The following is a 23,753-nucleotide window of genomic DNA, read 5'->3' as shown; positions in this document are numbered from 1 at the left end:
GCTACACAGGTGGAGAAGGTAGTCAAGAAGGCATACGGCATGCTTGCCTTCATTGGCCGGGGCATTGAGTATAAGAATTGGCAAGTCATGTTGCAGCTGTATAGAACCTTAGTTAGGCCACACTTGGAGTATAGTGTTCAATTCTGGTCGCCACACTACCCGAAGGATGTGGAGGCTTTAGAGAGGGTGCAGAAGAGATTTACCAGAATGTTGCCTGGTATGGAGGGCATAAGCTATGAGGAGCGATTGAATAAACTCGGTTTGTTCTCACTGGAACGAAGGAGGTTGAGGGGCGACCTGATAGAGGTATACAAAATTATGAGGGGCATAGACAGAGTGGATAGTCAGAGGCTTTTCCCCAGGGTAGAGGGGTCAATTACTAGGGGGCATAGGTTTAAGGTGAGAGGGGCAAAGTTTAGAGTAGATGTACGAGGCAAGTTTTTTACGCAGAGGGTAGTGGGTGCCTGGAACTCACTACCGGAGGAGGTAGTGGAGGCAGGGACGATAGGGACATTTAAGGGGCATCTTGACAAATATATGAATAGGATGGGAATAGAAGGATACGGACCCAGGAAGTGTAGAAGATTGTAGTTTAGTCGGGCAGTATGGTCGGCACGGGCTTGGAGGGCCGAAGGGCCTGTTCCTGTGCTGTACATTTCTTTGTTCTTTGTTCTTTGTTCTTTGAACCCAGGTCCCTGGTGCTGTGAGGCAGCAGTGCTAACCACTGTACCGCCCTTCAACCACCCTTCTGGCAGTGCATTGCAGAGGATAACCTGCTATGTAAATACAGAAAGACTTTACCTATGACCTCTGACGCTTTTGCCAATTATCTTAAACTTGTGTCCTCTGATTAACAAGCGTGCTGTGAGTGACAGCAGATTCTTGGGCAGAAGTGCATGTGCAGGGTGAGCAATCTATTTGTACAAAGTATGGAAGCTTCTGTAGTCATGACCAGCTCTAATGAGATGGAGCTTATCCAAAAGGCAATTAGTCATTGATTGAAGTGCAGTTCCATTGTTGGTGCCTTGTCTGCTTTTATAATGATGTCTGGCCACTAAGCTACAGACTGTGTGGAGTATTGGAACAGAATCGGGAGCTTTGTTCACCCACAAATCTGATTATTTTGTGGGACTCTTTAGACCGCTGAGGCTGCAGTCACTCCCAACCATTTCCAGGTCCTTTGAGCATTGTGGATTCATTTTGCGAAGTGGAAGATGGGCATGAAGGTGTCGCACCCAGAGTTATTGAGGCGCGGTTTCATTTTTATCAATTGCCGCCTGGATGGTCATCTGGCCGTGTCCACTGTCTGCCAGAACTGGTTTCATCCCATTGATTTCTCTGCTGCATATGCTACCACAGGGATTAGTTGAGGCAAATCTCATTGATGCATTTAAGAGGATCTTGGGTAAAAGCTCTCGTTGAAGGGAATAGGAGAATCTTCTGATAGGCTGTGATGAAGAGGGGTGGGAGGAAGTGGGTGTGATAGGCCAGTTGAACCGACTAGCCTATTTGTGTTTTATATTCTAATAAGTCCTGCCACACAAGTCTAACTGATATGGTCTGCTCAGTTATGTTTTGTCCATTAACCTTTCCACATCCTGGAATTTTTATTTTCAATTGTGATGTGTATATTATAAAAGCACTCCACGAGCAAATATTCAGGTTTGGGCTGACATGTGGCAAGTAACATTTACGCCACACAAGTGCCAGGCATTGACCATCTCCAGTAAGAGGGAATGCAGCCATTGCCCCATGCCACTTGGTTGAATCCTCCACTATCAACATGCTGGGGTTAGCATTGACCAGAAACCTGAACTGGACTAGCCACGACAAAGACTGGCTACAGAGTCTAGGAATCCTGTGACGCCTAACTCTCCAAAGCCTGTCCACCATCTGCAAAGCATAAGTCAGGAGTGTGATTGAAAATTGATTTGCAGAAGAAACAAATGCGATGTGAGAAAAATCTTCACAACGAGTGATTGTGATCAATCAAAGCGGCACGGTAGCACAGTGGTTAGCACTGTTGTTTCACAGAGCCAGCGACCCGGGTTTAATTCCCGCCTTGGGTGACTGCGGCGTCTGCACTTTCTCCCCGTGTCTGAGTGGGTTTCCTCCAGGTGCTCTGGTTTCTTCCCACAAGTCCCGAAAGATGTGCTTGTTGGGTAATTGGACATTCTGAATTCTCCCTCTGTGCACCCAGACAGGCGCCGGAATGTGGCGACTTGGGGCTTTTCACAGTAACTTCATTGCAGCGTTAATGTAAGCCCACTTGTGACAATAAAGATTATTATTTTCATTAGATGATTGCTTGAATAGAAACATTGTACGGCGGGCGGTGCAGGGGAGTGGCGCAAAATCATGATGCTCATTTGTGGGCTGATGCAGACACCATCAGTGGCATTTTCTGGCCAATCCGACCACCGCGATCTTCTGGTCCCGTCAAAGGCAACCCCTGCGGTGGAGGGCGTGAACAACGGCAAACCCTGTTGGCAGTTGTGACAATTCAAGCGTTCTGTTTTTGCGAGTTAATGCAAGCTGTTGTAATCAAAGACTCCTACTTGTCACTGACTTTGCACATTTATGTTGGCCATTTTCAATCCTAGATCGCTTCCCCCCCCCCCCCCATTTGTTCGTGGGTTATGGATGTCGCACACAAGGGCAGCATTTATTGCTCATCCCCAATTGTCCTTGAAAAAGTGGTGGTAAGCTGCCATCTTGAACTGTTGCATTCCATGTGTTACAGGAACATCCACTGAGCTGCTAGGAGGGGAGTCCCAGGATTTTGACCCAGTGACAATGCAGGGACCGTTGTCTAAGGAATGAAAATTTTATGAAATGCAAGAGAGACTATCTTGGCACAGCGGGTATTAACTACACTGCAAATTGTGGCTGCTACCCAGAAGGATAAAACAGTAAAAGCGAGGAAATGTACTGGTTCAAACTGTTTCTTCCTATTTGGTACTTGAGTGGATCTTCGGAGTGTTAAAACCACAAAGACCCTTCCTTTCCCGATCCCCACAAGTCACCTGCATTTTGAACAAACGCTGATTCATGTCAGAAACCTTTTAAAATTCTTCAACGGACGCTGTTTAACTTCCTGCGAATGCAAAACACACAAAGGCTTTTGATGCAATCCCAGTTGCCATCACTGGATGGGTAGATCCCAGAATGGAACCCTCACTCAAAAGACCACAACTTTATCCATGAAACGTGGAGGAATGGAGTCACAGGACCACTAATTAGTTTTTAAGGATGAGATCATTTTTTTAAAGTTACAAAGCCAATGCGCAGAGTGGACAGGGCAAACCCTTAACCATCTCATTGCTTGCCCCAAAAAACAATTCAAATTGAAGCCTATTCATGGTCTCCACAAGAGAGACTGACAATTCCAAGCTGACAAAAAAATGCATTGCACCTCATCTTGATCCTGAGAAGTGATCGCTAATTAATTTTAACAACTACAAAAGCACTTATTAAACATGAAAATCTGGATGATTATACAATACTCCTTTACTCCCCTTTATCTTAACAAATATACATAGATTTAAGGATTAACATGGATTACAAAGTACATCTTAAGCTACAATGGTTTTGTTAAGGCAAATAGTCCCTTTAAAGCACACAAGATGACTGTTCAATACACGTGCTCCGCTCTGAACCCAAGTTAGTGTATGTGGATTTCTCCTCTGAATCTACCCAGACGATGATCATATGAGAGTTTCCAACCTCCGCTTCCAAAAACATGCTTTAAAATCTCTCAATAATGTTTTCTCTTTGCAATTTGCATTATGAACTCCAGACCAGATTTTCGAAATGACACTTAAAACAAAACTTCCACTCTACTTTTAACAGATCCAGTCCACTATTTTACATCAACCCCTTTCAGGTTTCCTTTGTCTTGACTGCTTTTATATAAACTCTGAGATCCAGCCCCTGATTTGCATAGTTTCAGTTCCATAGTTACTTCAACTCTCATTCCACAGGCTGTAGTAAAATCTTGCAGCTCTGACAATCACCTCCGATATCTTTCTGGTGTCTCAGCCTTCTTCCCAGCTTTGTCTGTCTTGACTGAACAGTTCTTTGTTCTCGTACCTTTAACCTCTGTCTTCTTGGAAACCTCTTCCTTTCTCTAGTTTCCTTAACTAGCTATTCTTCAGATCTCTGCACATGTTTTCTTAACCAATACTTTTCTTCTCACAAAGCTGAGAGAGATGTTCCCTCTCCAGCCTTCTAAAGCCAACTGCTTCGAGCAGAGTTGTGAGAGCTTCTTTCTCCCTCACTGCCTATCTCCAACTGCAATCAAATTAGCTACACCATAACTTAAAAGCATCTCTACCTTACAAGGCCCCAGTTGTTGGGCAGCACGGTTGTGCAGTGTTTAGCACTGCTGCCTCACGGCGCCAAGGTCCCAGGTTCGATCCTGGCCCTGGGTCATTGTCCGTGTGGAGTTTGCACATTCTCCCCATGTTTGTGTGGGTTTCACCCCCACAATCCAAAGATGTGCAGGATAGTAAATTGGCCACGCTAATTTGCCCCTTAATTGGAAAAAGTGAATTGGGTACTCTAAATTTATCAAAGAAAATAAGGCCTCAGTTGTTAAGCAAGACCCACAAGCTTATGCCTTTTACTTTTCACGTCATTGCCCTCTCTAAGCACAATAAAAACACATTTGGAACACTAGCACAGTGGTTAGCACTGTTGCTTCACAGCGCCAGGGTCCCAGGTTCGATTCCTGGCTTGGGTCATTGTCTGCGGAGTCTGCACATTCTCTCTGTGTCTGTGTGGGTTTCCTCCCACAAGTCCCGAAAGACATTCTGTTAGGTGAATTGGACATTCTGAATTCTCCATCTGTGTATCCGAACAGGCGCCGGAGTGTGGCGACTATGGACTTTCCACAGTGACTTCATTGCAGTGTTAATGTAAGCCTACTTGTGACATTAATGAAGATTGTTATTATTATGATTAATAAACACCTTTGTCCAGAAAGAATCTAACCATAGGTTTTACACTTCCAGGCACAGCAACATTAAAGTGACCAAACTTAAAACGATAGATTATTTCTAATGTTTTCCAATACCAATCTAATTCCCTTAAAATGATCTTTGTTTCCCTAACACTGCGTTCTTCCCCTTTCACTAGTGAAAGGAACACAATACTAAATACAGGGACGCCATTTCATGAACAAAACAATAATGCAGCGAAGCTAAGGGTCAACTTTCAAATCTTTTCAGCAAAAATGCAGCAGCACTTGTTGCTATACCACATTCTGAAAGTTGTCATCTCCGTAACCACTTACCTCCCTCCCCCACAATTTGTTAAAAGAACTGGAGACCATGGCCTTGCACTCAGGACTCTTTCTATTTGTTAAAATTTTATTCAGTTGCAATCTGAAATGTTGAACTTCTTTCCCAAATACATCTCATCTGATGAAGATCTTTCCTGCCCCCTCCCCCACAGAAATAATCAAAGTCTAGTATATTGTACCAATTTCAATATAAGAATAGGTACGAGCACTTTCAGGAAATTATTTGGTCTGTCGGGTTCCACCCTAAAATTAGGACCCATTATTTAAAAGGGCAGACAATTTAAAATATATTGGTGAAGATTTTGTATTCCTGACACTGGACCAAGCCAGTGCTTTATTTGAAATAAGCAAATGAAGAAACTCTCTGATCATAAGTGACTATTGGTACAGCACAGAGTGCGACTAAACAATGAAGACCAAAAGGTGCTTTGATCTCGAATTTATTAAATCAGATTATTTAAACTGAGGCAGTAAGGAGATTCAGCATCACTAGGCAAAAAATAATCCATCAGGTTTCCTAACCACTATCCACTGACCCTGTTGGAAAGGATGGGTGCATTAAGGACAGGTTTGAAGCAGCTTTATTGCTCCTCTACTTATGACAATTATTGTAAGAAGTCTTACAACACCAGGTTAAAGTCCAACAGGTTTGTTTCGATGTCACTAGCTTTCGGAGCAGCTAGTGACATCGAAACAAACCTGTTGGACTTTAACCTGGTGTTGTAAGACTTATTACTGTGCTCACCCCAGTCCAACGCCGGCATCGCCACATTATGACAATTATTGTTTGGGTTCAAATTTGAACACTTTTTTTCTGGAACAATTTAAATATTTGAGCAGTAAAACATATTACGACCCCAGACCAGACCTAGCAGTGGCTATGATACTGAACTGAAACCCCAATCTTTTATTTTATTTTGTAACACGTCCCTCCTGGAATGATTACAGGAAGAAATAGGGATTTGGTATTGTAAAGCTTTATTATTAACATGGTATTAAAATCTTAAACCTCACACACGAAAACAGCTTACAATGACCTCTTAAACAATACTACTCAATGCAATAAATACAATATCCTTAATTATTATTCCTAATCCCTATTAAACAACAATAAAGAAAAAAAACGTACAGCTCTCAATCCATCCTACATCCCAATGGCAGAGTAATATTTGCTTTCCAGAACAGATTTGGCTCCTGTTTGAACCCCTGCAGACTCTGGCTGGATATTTCAAAAAGTTGTTTCAACTGGTTTGCTTTCACTTCCTCCTTGTCCTCTGACAAGTCTGTAGTGCTTTAAATACTATTAGTTTTTTTGAACTATTCTACTGTGAGAACAAAAGTCCTTACTTGTGGACACATTGTTGGTCAGATCAGAACTCAACTTAAAATCTTTCTCAAAATCAGAATACCTGAGCACCACCCAGCAATTACATCATCTCCCCAAACTGGAAACAAATTAACTCCACAGGCTAAAAACACAACTTCCCAGGGACTCCCCCTAGTCAAACAACAGTGCTTTAGTCCAGGCTTTTACAATGGTCAATTTTACCTCTGGCTCCTAAAAATGTTCTGGTCTTGCAAGACGAGATTATTTTTTAAAAACTTGACTATTGCAGTCAAACACACTCTAACCCAGTCTTTTGACCCTTAAATTTCCAAATGTTTATAATCCAATATATCTAAAATCCTGCATTTATCACAAATAAAACAACTTGAGTTTACAGAGCACCTTTCATGATATCAGGACATTCCAAAGCACTTAACAGCCAATGAAGTACTTAAAGTGGAGTCACTGTTGTAATGTAGGGAGCCAATTTGCATGACATAAGCACCTCTAGTGGATGTCTGGTGATACTTACAGAATTAACTAAACATGAGCAGCGACTCATTGTTACTTCTATTCCCCTGAATGAGGGAAACTAAGAATTTTTGTCAAAAAGCTAGACATTGTCTGAACTGGACAATGCAGAGTAGATGTTTGAATATTTGAGTTGCATTGCAATCAAAAGTGTTTTCCTCCTGGATTATTTCTGCTTCTCCAACGTAGCAATTTGATAAGGTTAAGACTTGCATTAAATATTCTGTCATGTTGGAAGACCATCTTGTAGAAAGTGTCAACGTGCATATTCCCAGTTGGATCGGCAAATTTCAGTGTTGTGAATGGGATGTACAGATTGTTGGTCTGGTAACGGAAAGGAGGTTTTTCGGAGGTAATCACCTTCACTGTGTGCTGTTAACAAAATCGGTAGAAATACATGAGCCATTCACAAGTGCAGATTAACTTGCATGCCTCCAGTTTACACAAATAACCCCTTCCTCCACGTTACAGTTTGCCTTATAGATCCAGTCTACTTAATCCAAGATCATTGTGATGAATGTAAGAAATTGGTATATATATTGGATTATATGTATCTGGTTCAGTAATGTTTTCAAAAGCCTGGGTTGGGTGTGTAGATATCTGCTGCAGTAATATGATTTTTAAAAGAAAGGCAGACACTTTGGCCACGTTTGGTATGTTTGGTATGTTGCCTCCCAGGTGCAAGGGTACGTGATGTCTCGGATCGTGTTTTCCGGGTCCTTAGGGCGGAGGGGGAGCAGCCCCAAGTCGTGGTCCACATTGGCACTAACGACATAGGTAGGAAAGGGGACAAGGATGTCAGGAAGGCTTTCAGGGAGCTAGGATGGAAGCTCAGAACTAGAACAAACAGAGTTGTTATCGCTGGGTTGTTGCCCGTGCCACGTGATAGTGAGATGAGGAATAGGGAGAGAGAGCATTTAAACACGTGGCTACAGGGATGGTGCAGGCGGGAGGGATTCAGATTTCTGGATAACTGGGGCTCTTTCTGGGGAAGGTGGGACCTCTACAGACAGGATGGTCTACATCTGAACCTGAGGGGCACAAATATCCTGGGGGGGAGATTTGTTAGTGCTCTTTGGGGGGGTTTAAACTAATGCAGCAGGGGCATGGGAACCTGGATTGTAGTTTTAGGATAAGGGAGAATGAGAGTATAGAGGTCAGGAGCACAGATTTGACGTCGCAGGAGGGGGCCAGTGTTCAGGTAGGTGGTTTGAAGTGTGTCTACTTCAATGCCAGGAGTATACGAAATAAGGTAGGGGAACTGGCAGCATGGGTTGGTACCTGGGACTTCGATGTTGTGGCCATTTCGGAGACATGGATAGAGCAGGGACAGGAATGGATGTTGCAGGTTCTGGGGTTTAGGTGTTTTAGTAAGCTCAGAGAAGGAGGCAAAAGAGGGGGAGGTGTGGCGCTGCTAGTCAAGAGCAGTATTACGGTGGCGGAGAGGATGCTAGATGGGGACTCTTCTTCCGAGGTAGTATGGGCTGAGGTTAGAAACAGGAAAGGAGAGGTCACCCTGTTGTGAGTTTTCTATAGGCCTCCAAATAGTTCTAGGGATGTAGAGGAAAGGATGGCGAGGATGATCCTGGATAAGAGCGAAAGTAACAGGGTAGTTATTATGGGAGACTTTAACTTTCCAAATATTGACTGGAAAAGATATAGTTCGAGTACATTAGATGGGTCATTTTTTGTACAGTGTGTGCAGGAGGGTTTCCTGACACAATATGTTGACAGGCCAACAAGAGGCGAGGCCACGTTGGATTTGGTTTTGGGTAATGAACCAGGCCAGGTGTTGGATTTGGAGGTAGGAGAGCACTTTGGGGACAGTGACCACAATTCGGTGACGTTTACGTTAATGATGGAAAGGGATAAGTATACACCGCAGGGCAAGAGTTATAGCTGGGGGAAGGGCAATTATGATGCCATTAGACGTGACTTGGGGGGGTGGGGATAAGGTGGAGAAGTAGGCTGCAAGTGTTGGGCACACTGGATAAGTGGAGCTTGTTCAAGGATCAGCTACTGCGTGTTCTTGATAAGTATGTACCGGTCAGGCAGGGAGGAAGGCGTCGAGCGAGGGAACCGTGGTTTACCAAAGAAGTGGAATCTCTTGTTAAGAGGAAGAAGGAGGCCTATGTGAAGATGAGGTGTGAAGTTTCAGTTGGGGCGATGGATAGTTACAAGGTAGCGAGGAAGGATCTAAAGAGAGAGCTAAGACGAGCAAGGAGGGGACATGAGAAGTATTTGGCAGGTAGGATCAAGGAAAACCCAAAAGCTTTCTATAGGTATGTCAGGAATAAGCGAATAACTAGGGAAAGAGTAGGACCAGTCAAGGACAGGGATGGGAAGTTGTGTGTGGAGTCTGAAGAGATAGGCGAGATACTAAATGAATATTTTTCGTCAGTATTCACTCAGGAAAAAGATAATGTTGTGGAGGAGAATGCTGAGACCCAGGCTAATAGAATAGATGGCATTGAGGTAGGTAGGGAAGAGGTGTTGGCAATTCTGGACAGGCTGAAAATAGATAAGTCCCCAGGTCCTGATGGGATTTATCCTAGGATTTTCTGGGAGGCCAGGGAAGAGATTGCTGGACCTTTGGCTTTGATTTTTATGTCATCATTGGCTACAGGAATAGTGCCAGAGGACTGGAGGATCGCAAATGTGGTCCCTTTGTTCAAAAAGGGGAGCAGAGACAACCCCGGCAACTATAGACCGGTGAGCCTCACGTCTGTAGTGGGTAAAGTCTTGGAGGGGATTATAAGAGACAAGATTTATAATCATCTAGATAGGAATAATATGATCAGGGATAGTCAGCATGGCTTTGTGAAGGGTAGGTCATGCCTCACAAACCTTATCGAGTTCTTTGAGAAGGTGACTGAAGAGGTAGAAGAGGATAGAGCAGTTGATGTGGTGTATATGGATTTCAGCAAAGCGTTTGATAAGGTTCCCCACGGTAGGATATTGCAGAAAATATTGAGGCTGGGGATTGAGGGTGATTTAGAGATGTGGATCAGAAATTGGCTAGCTGAAAGAAGACAGAGGGTGGTGGTTGATGGGAAATGTTCAGAATGGAGTTCAGTTACAAGTGGAGTACCACAAGGATCTGTTCTGGGGCCGTTGCTGTTTGTCATTTTTATCAATGACCTAGAGGAAGGCGCAGAAGGGTGGGTGAGTAAATTTGCAGACAATACTAAAGTCGGTGGTGTTGTCGATAGTGTGGAAGGATGTAGCAGGTTACAGAGGGACATAGATAAGCTGCAGAGCTGGGCTGAGAGGTGGCAAATGGAGTTTAATGTAGAGAAGTGTGAGGTGATTCACTTTGGAAGGAATAACAGGAATGCGGAATATTTGGCTAATGGTAAAGTTCTTGGAAGTGTGGATGAGCAGAGGGATCTAGGTGTCCATGTACATAGATCCCTGAAAGTTGCCACCCAGGTTGATAGGGTTGTGAAGAAGGCCTATGGAGTGTTGGCCTTTATTGGTAGAGGGATTGAGTTCCGGAGTCGGGAGGTCATGTTGCAGCTGTACAGAACTCTGGTACGGCCGCATTTGGAGTATTGCGTACAGTTCTGGTCACCGCATTATAGGAAGGACGTGGAGGCTTTGGAGCGGGTGCAGAGGAGATTTACCAGGATGTTGCCTGGTATGGAGGGAAAATCTTATGAGGAAAGGCTGATGGACTTGAGGTTGTTTTCGTTGGAGAGAAGAAGGTTAAGAGGAGACTTAATAGAGGCATACAAAATGATCAGGGGGTTAGATAGGGTGGACAGTGAGAGCCTTCTCCCGCGGATGGAAATGGCTGGCACGAGGGGACATAGCTTTAAACTGAGGGGTAATAGATATAGGACAGAGGTCAGAGGTAGGTTCTTTCCGCAAAGAGTAGTGAGGCCGTGGAATGCCCTACCTGCTACAGTAGTGAACTCACCAACATTGAGGGCATTTAAAAGTTTATTGGATAAACATATGGATGATAATGGCATAGTGTAGGGTAGATGGCTTTTATTTCGGTGCAACATCGTGGGACGAAGGGCCTGTACTGCGCTGTATCGTTCTATGGTCTAAAAGGGTGTAATTAAGTGGTCATAAAAGTGAGGTCATCATTATTTCAAAACATGCTTATGTTGACAAGGAGAGGCTAATGATTTTTTGTTATGATTCTGGGGAGCAGATAAATCGAGACATTATGCTTAAACTGAAGAAATTTGAGCAGGATAAAGCCGATGTAATTAATGGAAGGAGCCAGGTCTGTAACGTGGTTGAAGCAGTCAGTTTGGTGCGTCCTCTGGAAGTTGTGTGCTAAACAATAGCTTCTGCAAATGGCTGTCAGGTTGAGCAGTAGTCTGACACAGAGAATAGTCTGCAGGCTGTTTCCTGACAGGTGTTCTCTCTTTCCAAGCAGCCTTTTAAAGGAATTCTTTATCTAGAGTAATCCTGTGTTTGCTACCTTTATTTAAAAGTGGGGTTTTACCTGTGATTGGTTTTGCTTGATTGGAGATCAAGAAGATAGCAGTTAGAAGCTAGTGTTTCATTTTGTTGTTGAGCATTATTTAAATAATAATTGTAAGCTATATCTTTGTGCTTTTATTAGCAGTTTGATGCTGTATTAATAATAAAGTTTGTTTTAATATAACAATATCACTGTTTGTGCATGGAATTACTTCTGGAGCGAAGTATCCTTTCCTCACAGTTTTACAAATTAAAGAATTGATTGGAGTTCCTTTCCGGTATCCCAGCATATGCTGGGGTCTGGTCTGGGATCATGTTATCATCAATGGTTGGCTCAGGTGAACATGTTTTAATTGGTGCTCAAAGTAATTGCTTTAAGAACTGTCCTTCTGAGCAAGATCAGATCAGTAGAGAAAGGATCTGAGCAGAAAATGCCTACAAGCAAATATGCCAAGACTCTGAATATTCAGTGCTTTCATGTGAGAGCTACTCTAATCTCATGACCATTTTGAGTTCCAATTTCTTTTGTCAATTTTCTCCCTTTTCCTTCTGAGCACTCTCCAGTGTGTCCAAATGTGAGTCTTGTTCATAAGTTCTGTCAGGCTCCTCACCATGAGTGGGTAAGGATCACTGACGAACAACCTTTCCCTCACACAATCTCTACATCCATCCTCTAGTCCCCGCAGGAAGGAAAATCGAGAATAAGACATCACAGAATCACACTCTGCAGAAGAGGACCTTCGGCCCATTGAGCCTGCATTTACCAGCACACTGCCGAGGCTTTTGATTTACCCCATAGCTTTGAAGCAGACATGTCTAATTCATAACTTAATGACGGTTACTTAATGGCAAATGAACATCAAATTGGATAATTTTGATAGGAAGAATAAGGGTGAGACTGCAATGCGGGCCACAAATGTAAATTGGTCACTTAACCTCTAAGTAGAGAGCGCTGAGAATGTGGACCACACTACTACAGGAGTCGTTGAAGCGAATAGCATGGTCGGCAAGCTAGATAAATACATGAGGGAGATAAGAATTGGAGGGCATGTGGATGGGGTTAGATCGTGAAAGGTTGGAGGAACATAAACACAAGCATGGATCCACTTTGGTCGAAGGCCTTACTTTGGAGCTGCAAATACTGTGCAGGGCTTCACAAGATAATTGGGAAAAGGCCAGAGCGGGAGAAGTGAATTATGTTGTGAGTTATAATCTGGAATGTGCTGCCTGAGAGGGTGATGAAATGGATTTGATCGTAACTTTCAAATGGGAATTGGATAACGACTTGAAGGAGAGAAATATTTGCAGAGCTGTTGGGAAGGAGCAGGGGATTGGGTCTAATTGCATAATTCGAGTTGGCATAGGCATGCTGGGCTGAATAGCCTGTGGTGTAATATTCTAAAACTGTAAAGCAACATTCATTAAATGGTGCTTTTCTCAGTAAATAAATATCTCAAAATATATCGTACAACATTTGTGAAATACCGAAATGCAATTGCTTGAGGGCACAAATTATTTCAGGAATACCTCAGCCACATCTTCTGCTGTTTGTCCAAGAGCATGGAAGACCTTTTCAGAGTACGGAAGGTACAGCTGCTGAAACATTTTTGCAGTTTCTTGATCTGTACTGGAGAGATCCATTTTAGCTGCGTCCTCATACAGTTTAGTTTCAAACTCAGTGAAGACTGGTCCTGGTTCAATGAGACTGATGCTGTAGTGGACATAGACACCGAGAACAGTTCGTCAGCATAAAAATCTGATAACAAGTAATGCAAAGATATGTCAACAGAAATAATATTTAAGAATACATAAAATGTCTTGCATCGTCAAATTAATTCTGGGACTCACTGTGTAAAATACTTGAAACATAAATATTTTGTACTGAAATGGCTTGACTTCAAAGTAACTCCCTTAAGGGCCACCAATCACCAGAGTATTTGGATAACTCTGAGGCTTTCCATTTAAAAAAACTGCAAGTTCATTAACTGACTAAAATAGTAACCAATAGGAGTACAGTCATTGGAGTTCCCCTGATGGCTCAGTAAGTAAATAATAATCTTTATTATTGTCACAAGTAGGCTTACATTAACACTACAATGAAGTTACTGTGAAAATCCCCTAGTCGCCACACTCCGGCGCCTGTTCGGCTACACGGAGGAAGAATTCAGAATGTCCAATTCACCTAACCCCACGTCTTTCGGAACTTGTGGGAGGAAACCGGAGCACCCGGAGGAAACCCACGCAGACACAGAGAGAACATGCAGACTCCGCACAGACAGTGACCCAAGCCGGGAATCGAACCTGGGACCCTGGAGCTGTGAAACAACAGTGCTAACTGTGCTACTGTGCCGCCCTGTGCATTTTATATATTGCACTGCACTATAGTGCAATATACTGCACTGTGTTTTGTGGCACTGGATTATATAGGTTAGCAGGTTTCTGGTAAAATCCCTGGGCTTTTCTGAGTTAGTTAATCTTAAGAAAAGTTGTACACATACAGTTCAACATATACAGTTTAGCTTAGTGTTGTGCAACTGATGAGACAGAGAGAAGAGAAGGATCATTGAGAGACCTCGGGCAGGTTGCATGAAAATGAAGCAGTCTGAATCTTGGGGCAAAAACATGGATCGTTCGAACATTTATTTTCCAATTGAAACAAAAAGGTCTTCATGGCTCTTACTTTATATTGAATTTTAAGGCTTGAATTGCCAAGCTTTCGCAGAAACCCTCAACAGCAAATTTTGATGCTGAGTAGACATCATTGAATAGAAGACCTAGGAATACAGAGAAAAAAATGATTTTTTTCCCCCCCTAACAAATTAAGGCAAACTTTTAAGTTTGATAAAATGTGTTTACGTTCGTCACTGCAGCTGTATTAAATGCCTGTGAGCTGCTGAAACTTCCAAAAGCATCAACTTACCGTGGATTCCCATCACACTGCTCATGACTACAATATGTCCATTTTGGCGTCTTTTCATATCGGGTAGAATTTCTTTCACCAAGCGGGTCAAACCGAAGAAGTTAGTATCAAACACCATTTTTATAGTGTCAATGCTCTGGCACTCCACTGGTCCAATGAGCCCCATTCCAGCATTGTTTACTAAAACAAGGAGAAAAATGAAATGCTAAATACCGATTCTGCTTTGTAAAGTAGCTTGGTTCCATATAATCCCTGTATTGCAGAAGGAGGCTATTCGGCCCATCGAGTCTGTATCGACCTTCCAAAAGAGCACCCTACCTAGGCCCACTCCCCCGCCCTATCCCCATAACTCCATAGCCCCTAACGTGCACATATTTGAACTGTGGAAGGAAACTGGAGCATCTGGAGGAAAACCACGCAAACATGGGGAGAATGTGAAAATCACACTGACTAGAACTTCTTACTTGAAGTGATAAACAGGAGAGTATATTTTTTTGCGGAGGGACCAAGCTGAAAGTGCCATATCCCAAAGTGCAGGACAGATTGAAAGTTACAAGACCAAAGAAATCAACAAAGAGTGGGATGTGGCAATTGTTCCTTTGTCAAGGGCAACACAAGTGGTCACAAATTGTTTCTGATATATTCAAACATTTTGTATTATAAGGTCCCACATCTGCCTTTATAATGGAATCTACCTATGTAAACTTGTTATGCTGTTATTTAAACAGCCCTGTGAGTGTAGCTGCAACAGTACCACCACTGGTTGGAGGGTATAATGTCTTGCAGGGAAACATTTGCAAAGCCATGGGCAAAGAGCAGGGGAATGGAACGAATTTGATAACTCTTCAAAGAACTGGCACAGGCATGATACTTCAGTGTTATGTGAAAAAGCCCCATTTTGAAAAGTTGCTGGCCTCTGCTGCCTTCCACAACAGCAGGGCTGAAATCACAAACATACTGAAGCTAATTCTGAGACTCAACTAGCTTTGCCGCACTCTGAGAGTAACGTGTAAAATGGGTTTATGGTTAGAATTGTTTTCAAGAGTTTGAAGTAGATTTAGGATTAAGGATTTAGGATTTGTGTAGGATTAAGAATTGGAGCTAGGTTGAGATTGGGATCTGGGGAACACGGTGGCGTACTGGTTAGCACTGCTGCCTCACAACGCCGAGGTCCCAGGTTCGATCCCAGCTCTGGGTCACTGTCCATGTGGTGTTTGCACATTCTCCTCGTGTTTGCGTGGGTTGCGCCCCCACAATCCATAGATGTGCAGGGTAGGTGGATTGGCCATGCTAAATTGCCCCTTAATTGGAAAAAAAATGAATTGGGCACTCTAAATTTATATTAAAATAAATAGATTGGGATCTGGTTGGCTTCACTATAAAACTTTGGGTTAGCATTGGGCTTGGGGTTACAGCCAATTTAAATCAATTTAATTAAACTAAGTTATTTCAATGTGGAAACTCTTCAGATGAATTCACCTCGTTTCCTTCATTTTGTAAATCTTACCTAAAATGTCCACCTTTCGCTCTGGAATGCTGTTCAGACATGTGCATATTGAATCTTCGCTGCAAACATCAAGTTCTTTAATTTCCAGTGTGTTATTCAGTGCATCACCTGCTGCGTCTTCCAGTCTCCTCCTCTTCCCTAAATCTCGCATTGTTGCGACAACTACAATAAGATAAAGATAGACTGCAATGCAAATGATTTGTGGCAATTCTGTTACTGTATACAGCTCGTATTTCACAAATGTAAATATATGTTCTACGCCGTTTTTATTTGTTTTCATTTTTTAACTATCATGAGCTGGAATGCACCTTGGTGCTGCAAACATTGAGATTATCAACTGGCAGTCAATCCGGTTTCCTCCTGCATTATTTGTCACTGCTACAAGTTAATAATATAATGAATGTTGCAAAGTACATGAAGGAAATTCAAGCCATATTTAAAAAAAAATGTTTTTATTGGCATTTTGTAATTTTACATCAGTGTGAAGAGTATGGTCATACGGTAACAGATATACAACATAACAATAGTCCAACCCTAATCTACCGAACATATTTACATTTTTCCATCTTTTTTGGGGGGTGGGGGGGTGGGGGGGGGAGATGGTGGTGCCCCCTTGTACAGGGCGTGGTCGGTGTGTATATATCTTTGTTCTGCCCTGGGAAGCTTCTGACCCTGCTTTTGGGTTCTTCCTTTGCGGTTGTGTTTTCAAATTCAAGCCATATCCATCACGGGATAGGTTGAGATGAAGTTCCTTTGGCTCATTTCTTCTCATCCTTCCTGAATACCAACCTACTCCATGTCTCTATTTTAACTGTTTCTCCAAGAAGTTCACTTCTTGCACAATCACCTTTCTTCTGAAGTCAACCCAGGTGCTGATTACTCAATGAAGGCATCTTTGAACAGAAAATAAGAAAGGCCTGGATTTATATAGGATCTCTAATGGCTTCCACACGTCCCAAAGTGTTTTATAGCCAATGAAGTAGCTTTGAAGTTAAGTTCCCGTTGTGGAAATGTGGCAGCCAATTCATGCGTAGCAAGTTCCCACGAACAGCAATGGCCAGATAATGTGTTTTAATGATGTCAATTGGTCAAGGATACTGCGGATAACTGTCCTCTTTAAGATAATGTTGTGGGACCTTTTACATCCACCTGAGGAGGACAGGCAGGGTGGGTGACAGACCAACTTCTCACCTGAGAAGTGGCATCTCCAACAACGCAGTATGACATAACCTGCAGCCCAGGTGACCGTTCAGTATCTTGCATCAATATTAATAGTTATACAGTATGTAATTTAAACTCCCGTCCTACCTTTAAATCGTTTCAACTGATCTTTTGCCAGTTTGACAGCGAGGGCCAGGCCAATGCCAGAAGAGCAGCCTGTGACGATAACGGTTCTTGCAGACATTATTGCTTTTCCTATTGTGAGCCACTGCAAACATAGAAGGAGACTTCAGTGTTGGCAAAGTGGTGCTAGTCGCTTCTGAACTGAACAACCTAAATGCAGCTCAGTGGTGCCCTCAACCTACAGAAAGTTTTAATAAGTTAAAAAAGAATGACTTGCATTTGATCCTGGGAACTTCTGGGATCAAACAAACACCGAATAAAGACTCTTCACAAATTAATTTGTACTAATGCTTTATCTCCCATTTTAAAAACTCACAACTTGTTGACGTTGCTGTCATGCAAGGGAACCAGGTGCATGGTAATTAATAAAGCTCACCTGCACAAGCTTTAAAAAAATTACAAGCAAGTAACATTAGGAATGATAGTAAAAGTTTCTTTAAATACATTAAAAACAAACGGGAGGCAAAAGTAGACATTGGGCCGCTCCAAAATGACGCTGGTAATCTAGTGATGGGAGACAAGGAAATAGCTGAGGAACTAAATAAGTACTTTGCGTCAGTCTTCACAGTAGAAGACATGAGTAATATCCCAACAATTCAGGAGAGTCAGGGGGCAGAGTTGAATATGGTAGCCATCACAAAGGAGAAAGTGCTAGAGAAACTAAGAGGTCTAAAAATTGATAAATCTCCGGGCCCAGATGGGCTACATCCTAGAGTTCTAAAGGAGATAGCTGAAGAAATAGTGGAGGCGTTAGTTATGATCTTTCAAAAGTCACTGGAGTCAGGGAAAGTCCCAGAGGATTGGAAAATCGCTGTTGTAACCCCCCCTGTTCAAGAAGGGAACAAGGAAAAAGATGGAAAATTATAGGCCAATTAGCCTAACCTCGGTTGTTGGCAAGATTCTAGAATCCATTGTTAAGGATGAGATTTTTAAATTCTTGGAAGCGCAGGGTCGGATTAGGACAAGTCAGCATGGATTTAGTAAGGGGAGGTCGTGCCTGACAAACCTGTTAGAGTTCTTTGAAGACATAACAAATAGGTTAGACCAAGGAGAGCCAATGGATGTTATCTATCTTGACTTCCAAAAGGCCTTTGATAAGGTGCCTCACGGGAGACTGCTGAGTAAAATAAGGGCCCATGGTATTCGAGGCAAGGTACTAACATGGATTGATGATTGGCTATCAGACAGAAGGCAGAAAGTTGGGATAAAAGGTTCTTTTTCGGATTGGCAACCGGTGACGAGTGGTGTCCCGCAGGGTTCCGTGTTGGGGCCACAGCTGTTCTCTTTATATATTAACGATTTAGATGATGGGACTGGGGGCATTCTGGCTAAGTTTGCCGATGATACAAAGATCGGTGGAGGGGCAGGTAGTATTGAGGAGGTGGGGAGGCTGCAGAAAGATTTAGATCGTTTAGGAGAGTGGTCCAAGAAATGGATGATGAAATTCAACGTGGGCAAGTGCGAGGTCTTGCACTTTGGAAAAAAGAATAGAGGCATGGACTATTTTCTAAACGGTGACAAAATTCATAACGCTGAAGTGCAAAGGGACTTGGGAGTCCTAGTCCAGGATTCTCTAAAGGTAAACTTGCAGGTTGAGTCCAGGTTGAGAAAGCAAATGCAATGGATTGGAATATAAAAGCAGGGATGTACTTCTGAAGCTTTATAAAGCTTTAGTTAGGCCCCATTTAGAATACTGTGAGCAATTTTGGGCCCCACACCTCAGGAAGGACATACTGGCACTGGAGCGGGTCCAGCGGAGAATCACACGGATGATCCCAGGAATGGTAGGCCTAACATACGATGAACATCTGAGGATCCTGGGATTATATTCATTGGAGTTTAGGAGGTTGAGGGGAGATCTAATAGAAACTTACAAGATAATGAATGGCTTAGATAGGGTGGACGTAGGGAAGTTGTTTCCATTAGCAGGGGAGACTAGGACCCGGGGACACAGCCTTAGAATAAAAGGGAGTCACTTTAGAACAGAGATGAGGAGAAATTTCTTCAGCCAGAGAGTGGTGGGTCTGTGGAATTCATTGCCACACAGGGCGGTGGAGGCCGGGACGTTGAGTGTCTTTAAGGCAGAAGTTGATAAATTCTTGATTTCTCGAGGAATTAAGGGCTATGGAGAGAGAGCGGGTAAATGGAGTTGAAATCAGCCATGATTGAATGGTGGAGTGGACTCGATGGGCCGAATGGCCTTACTTCCGTTCCTATGTCTTATGGTCTTTATCAATGCACATAACTGGCTCTTGACTGACTCCATGCCCCAGTGATCCCTGTGACCCCAACAACTTGTTATTTATACAGTTTATTCAATTTCATAAAACATTTGAAGGTGCTTCACAGGAATGTTAGAAAGCAAAATTTGACACAGGGAGATATTGGTGCAGATGGCCAAAGAGGTAGGTTTTAAAGTGTGTCTCAAAGGGAGAAAGAGGGGTGGATTTGTTTCGGGAAGAAATCCGAGAGCTTACAGCTCGGGCAGCTGAGGGCATGGCCGCCAGTAGTGCAATTATGAAAATTGGGGATTCTGAAGAGGCCGGAATTGGAGGAAAGCAGTTGTCACGGAGGATTTTGGTGTTGGAGGAGATTACAGAGACAGGAAGCGATGAGGAGCAATTTGAAATTGAGATGTTACTTCACCAATGTAGGTCAACATGCACTGGGGTGACTAAATAAATGGTGCCTGATCAAATAGTGCATCCCTGTGTACTTGATAATTTCCAAAAAGGGACAAATGCTTGATTGAGTGTCGTTCAACAGTTTATTTCCCCTAATTTAAAGATGTTTTTCTGTCTTTAAATTCGCTTAGTTTACAGGTTAGTAATCAGCTAAGAGGACTGGCATGAATCCTACTTCTAGATGGCATAAATATTTCTCTTCAGCTGTACAGTGGAAGCAGCACTCTGATTTTAATCTCCCTGACAGAGATAATGGACGAAATTCTCCGGAAACGGCGCGATGTCCGCCGACTGGCGCCCAAAACGGCGCAAATCAGACGGGCATCGCGCCGCCCCAAAGGTGCGGAATGCTCCGCATCTTTGGGGGCCGAGCCCCAACCTTAAGGGGCTAGGCCCGCGCCGGACGAATTTCCGCCCCGCCAGCTGGCGGGAAAGGCCGTTGGTGCCCCGCCAGCTGGTGCGGAAATGACATCTCTGGGCGGCGCATGCGCGGGAGCGTCAGCGGCATTCCCCTGCATGCGCAGTGGAGGGAATCTCTTCCGCCTCCGCCATGGTGGAGACCGTGGCGGAGGCGGAAGGGAAAGAGTGCCCCCACGGCACAGGCCCGCCCGCGGATCGTGGGCCCCGATCGCGGGCCAGGCAACCGTGGGGGCACCCCCCGGGGCCAGATCGCCCTGCGCCCCCCCCCCCAGGACCCTGGAGCCCGCCCGCGCCGCCTTGTCCCGTCGGTAAGGTAGGTGGTTTAATCTACGCCGGCGGGACAAGCATTTTAACGGTGGGACTTCGGCCCATCCGGGCCGGAGAATCGAGCGGGGGGCCCGCCAACCGGCGCGATTCCCGCCCCCGCCGAATCTCGCGGGGGGTCGGAGAATCTCGCCCAATGTTTTGATTCCACAGAAACTTACAACACAAGGCCAATCAGTCCATTCTGTCTGTTCGGGTACCCCCCAAAAAACTGTCAATTATTCATGTGTCTCACTCACACTCACTCACACTCATTCGTGTGTCAGCCCTGCAATTATTTTATGTTTTTAAGTATTATTCCAATTATCTTTCAAAAGTTACCGTGGAACCTTCTTCGACTACGCTTTCAGGCAGCGTATTCCACACCATAAAAACTCACTGATTAAAAAGATTTACCCTCTTCTGCCCTTTTGCATTTTTGGCAATTATTTTAAATCTGCATCTTCTGGTTATAGGTGGAAACAATTTCTCCCGCCCTAGTTTATTCAAACTCTTCATGCTTTTGAACACTTCTATCAATTTTTAAAATTCATTCATGGGACATGGGTGTCGCAGGCTGTGCCATTTCCAATTGTCATTGAAAGGGCAGTTAAGAGTCAACCACTTCTATTTAAGTGGGCAGCACGGTAGCATGGTGGTTAGCACAATTGCTTCACAGCTCCAGGGTCCCAAGTTCAATTCCCACTTTGGTCACTGTCTGTGCGGAGTCTGCATGTTCTCCCCGTGTGTGCGTGGGTTTCCACCAGGTGCTCCGGTTTCCTCCCACAGTCCGAAGATGTGCAGGTTAGGTGGATTGGCCATGCTAAATTGCCCTTAGTGTCCAATATTGCCCTTAGTGTTGGGTGGGGTTACTGGGTTATGGGGATAGGGTGGAGGTGTGCGGTTGGGTCGGGTGCTCTTTCAGAGAACCGGTGCAGACTCGATGGACCGAATGGCCTCCTTCGGCACTGTAAATTCTATGATAATTAAATATCCCCTTAATCTTTAAAAAAAATAAATTTAGAGGAGCCAATTATTTTTTTCCAATTAAAGGGCAATTTTCGCATGGCCAATTCACCTACCCTGCACATCTTTGGTTTGTGGGAGTGAGACCCACGCAGACATGGAGATTATGTGCAAACTCCACACAGACAGTGACCCCCGGGCCTGGATCGCACCCAGGTCTTCAGCGCCGTGAGGCAGCAGTGCTGACCACTGCGCCACCGTGCCAAATAATCCCTGAATCTTGTCTGCTCGACGGAGAACAATCCCAGCCTCTCCAGTCTCTCCACTTAAATAAGAATGCTCGTTATTTGCTGCTGTTGCAGAACAGGGTGAATTGCCAATGTTCCGTCCCCCGCATGTAAAGGGAAAAGTTTGAAAGGGAAGGTTTCTCGGCACAGTATCTTATCCTGTTGCAACTATTACGATCAAACAAGGAAAACCTGTCGCAATATATTTCCACTTGTTTTTTATGCAGAGTACATTATGCAATTGGTGGACGTGGGCAAAAGTCTGGAAACGTGACAGTTTTTCAAGGCCAGCTCACAGCTCATTTTCAGATGACCCAGTTATTTTGCATTAGGTTCCAGCAGTTGGAAAATGTCATGAGTTTAGATTTATTGTAACATTTATCATTGAGTTCAAAATGGTTGTGATTATATGTAAGTTGGCATTATAATTAAGGTAAGAAGAGAAATTAGGAAGCTACAAGGGCCTGCAATAAAAAAAAAAGCTTTAATTTAAACAAGGATGAGTGAACATTTTTAATTGCAATAAAAGATGGTGCTCTCTCAGAGTACACGATGCTTTCCCCAAATACAAGCAGACACATGACTACCAGTTCCTTGTTTATCTTTCAATTGTGCATAACGATTGTAATTTTGATCACATCTGATTTCAGAACATTTGTCAAAGTTATTGGATAACGGAGAAAACACAAACGTAGGAGCAATTTAAAATAACAATTTTACATTCAGCTGTTTAGAATGGCATTAAGTACAGTACCTTTTAAGTGATCACTGCAGGCACACCAACCATAGAGAATAAAACGGGGTCAGAAAAGATCTTCTTACTGTAATCCCTGGCAACGGCTCCCGGCGCACTCATGTGTGGCCTGTGCATATTGAGAGTTGTAGGTTAGTTTTTCACAGATAAAATGTTAATTGAGCGATTTAAGTGAGTTGTTATTTGTCAAATATAATTTCTACCCAAAACTTATCAAATGGATTTTGATCTTGAATTGAAAAGAAAACATGCACAATTCATTCTTTGGGTGTTTTCACTTGGAAACTTGGCAAGACTAATCTATTTTTCTGCTTCATTGTCGGAGAGATGGCTACAGGATGACATCGACTGGGACCTGAATACTGAAGATATGTGATATTTAGGAAGGACAGGAAGCTAGAAATAGATGGAGGAGTGGCTCTGTTAATTAATGATGGCATAGGCAGCATGGTGGCACAGTGGTTAGCATTGCTGCCTCATGGCGCCGAGATCCCAGGTTTGATCCCGGCTCTGGGTCACTGTCCGTGTGGAGTTTGCACATTCTCCCCGTGTTTGAGTGGGTTTCGCCCCCACAACCCAAAGATGTGCAGGGTAGGTGGATTGGCCTCGATAAATTGCCCCCTAATTGAAAAAAATGAATTGGGTACTCTAAATTTATTTTAAAAAATTAACGATGGCATTAGCACATTAGAGAGGGATGACCTAAGTTCAGGAAACCTGGACGCCGACGTGGTGTGGGTCGTGATGAGAAATAATGAAGGCAAGAAGTCACCCCTTATACACAGCAGTATCCAAACGGTAAGACGAAGTATAAAAGAAGTTTGTTATAAAGGTATGGTGACAATCATGGAAAATTTTAATCTATGTATAGACTGGTCAACTAAGATGAGCAAAGGTAGCCGAGATGAGGAGTTCATAGAATGTTTTAGGGATAGCTTCTGAGGACATATTCAGGAGCGACC

The 23,753-nt window shown here is 43.5% G+C and overlaps 1 protein-coding gene across 1 annotated transcript; it reads right to left on the bottom strand.

The window, feature by feature from the left end:
* Positions 1-6,266: 6,266 nt before the first annotated feature.
* Positions 6,267-23,086, bottom strand: LOC140403386 (retinol dehydrogenase 8). Its single transcript, XM_072491318.1, has 8 exons — positions 22,995-23,086; positions 22,792-22,900; positions 17,342-17,462; positions 16,034-16,195; positions 14,527-14,706; positions 14,287-14,380; positions 13,134-13,317; positions 6,267-7,535 (listed from the first exon to the last, which is right to left on the bottom strand). The coding sequence occupies exons 3-8, from the start codon at positions 17,436-17,438 to the stop codon at positions 7,308-7,310; spliced, it is 945 nt and encodes a 314-aa protein (XP_072347419.1). The 5' UTR covers positions 17,439-17,462; positions 22,792-22,900; positions 22,995-23,086; the 3' UTR covers positions 6,267-7,307.
* Between the last annotated feature and the right edge of the window lie 667 nt (positions 23,087-23,753).

This window comes from Scyliorhinus torazame, chromosome 27 (assembly GCF_047496885.1).
Source record: "Scyliorhinus torazame isolate Kashiwa2021f chromosome 27, sScyTor2.1, whole genome shotgun sequence".
NCBI lineage: Eukaryota > Metazoa > Chordata > Chondrichthyes > Carcharhiniformes > Scyliorhinidae > Scyliorhinus > Scyliorhinus torazame.
The sequence above is the reverse complement of the archived record's forward strand: the minus strand, read 5'-3'. Positions and strand labels throughout refer to the sequence as shown.

What these genes read in the sequence shown, in the direction of transcription:
- LOC140403386 (XM_072491318.1), bottom strand. Translation starts at nt 17,438, where the DNA reads ATGTCTGCAAGAACCGTTATCGTCACAGGCTGCTCTTCTGGCATTGGC. An exon ending in CAGTGTGATGGGAATCCACG is followed by an intron (nt 14,381 to 14,526) that starts GTAAGTTGATGC and finishes CTGTATTCCTAG; the next exon opens with GTCTTCTATTCAATGATGTC. An exon ending in CAGCAGAAGATGTGGCTGAG is followed by an intron (nt 7,536 to 13,133) that starts GTATTCCTGAAA and finishes TTTTGTTAACAG; the next exon opens with CACACAGTGAAGGTGATTAC.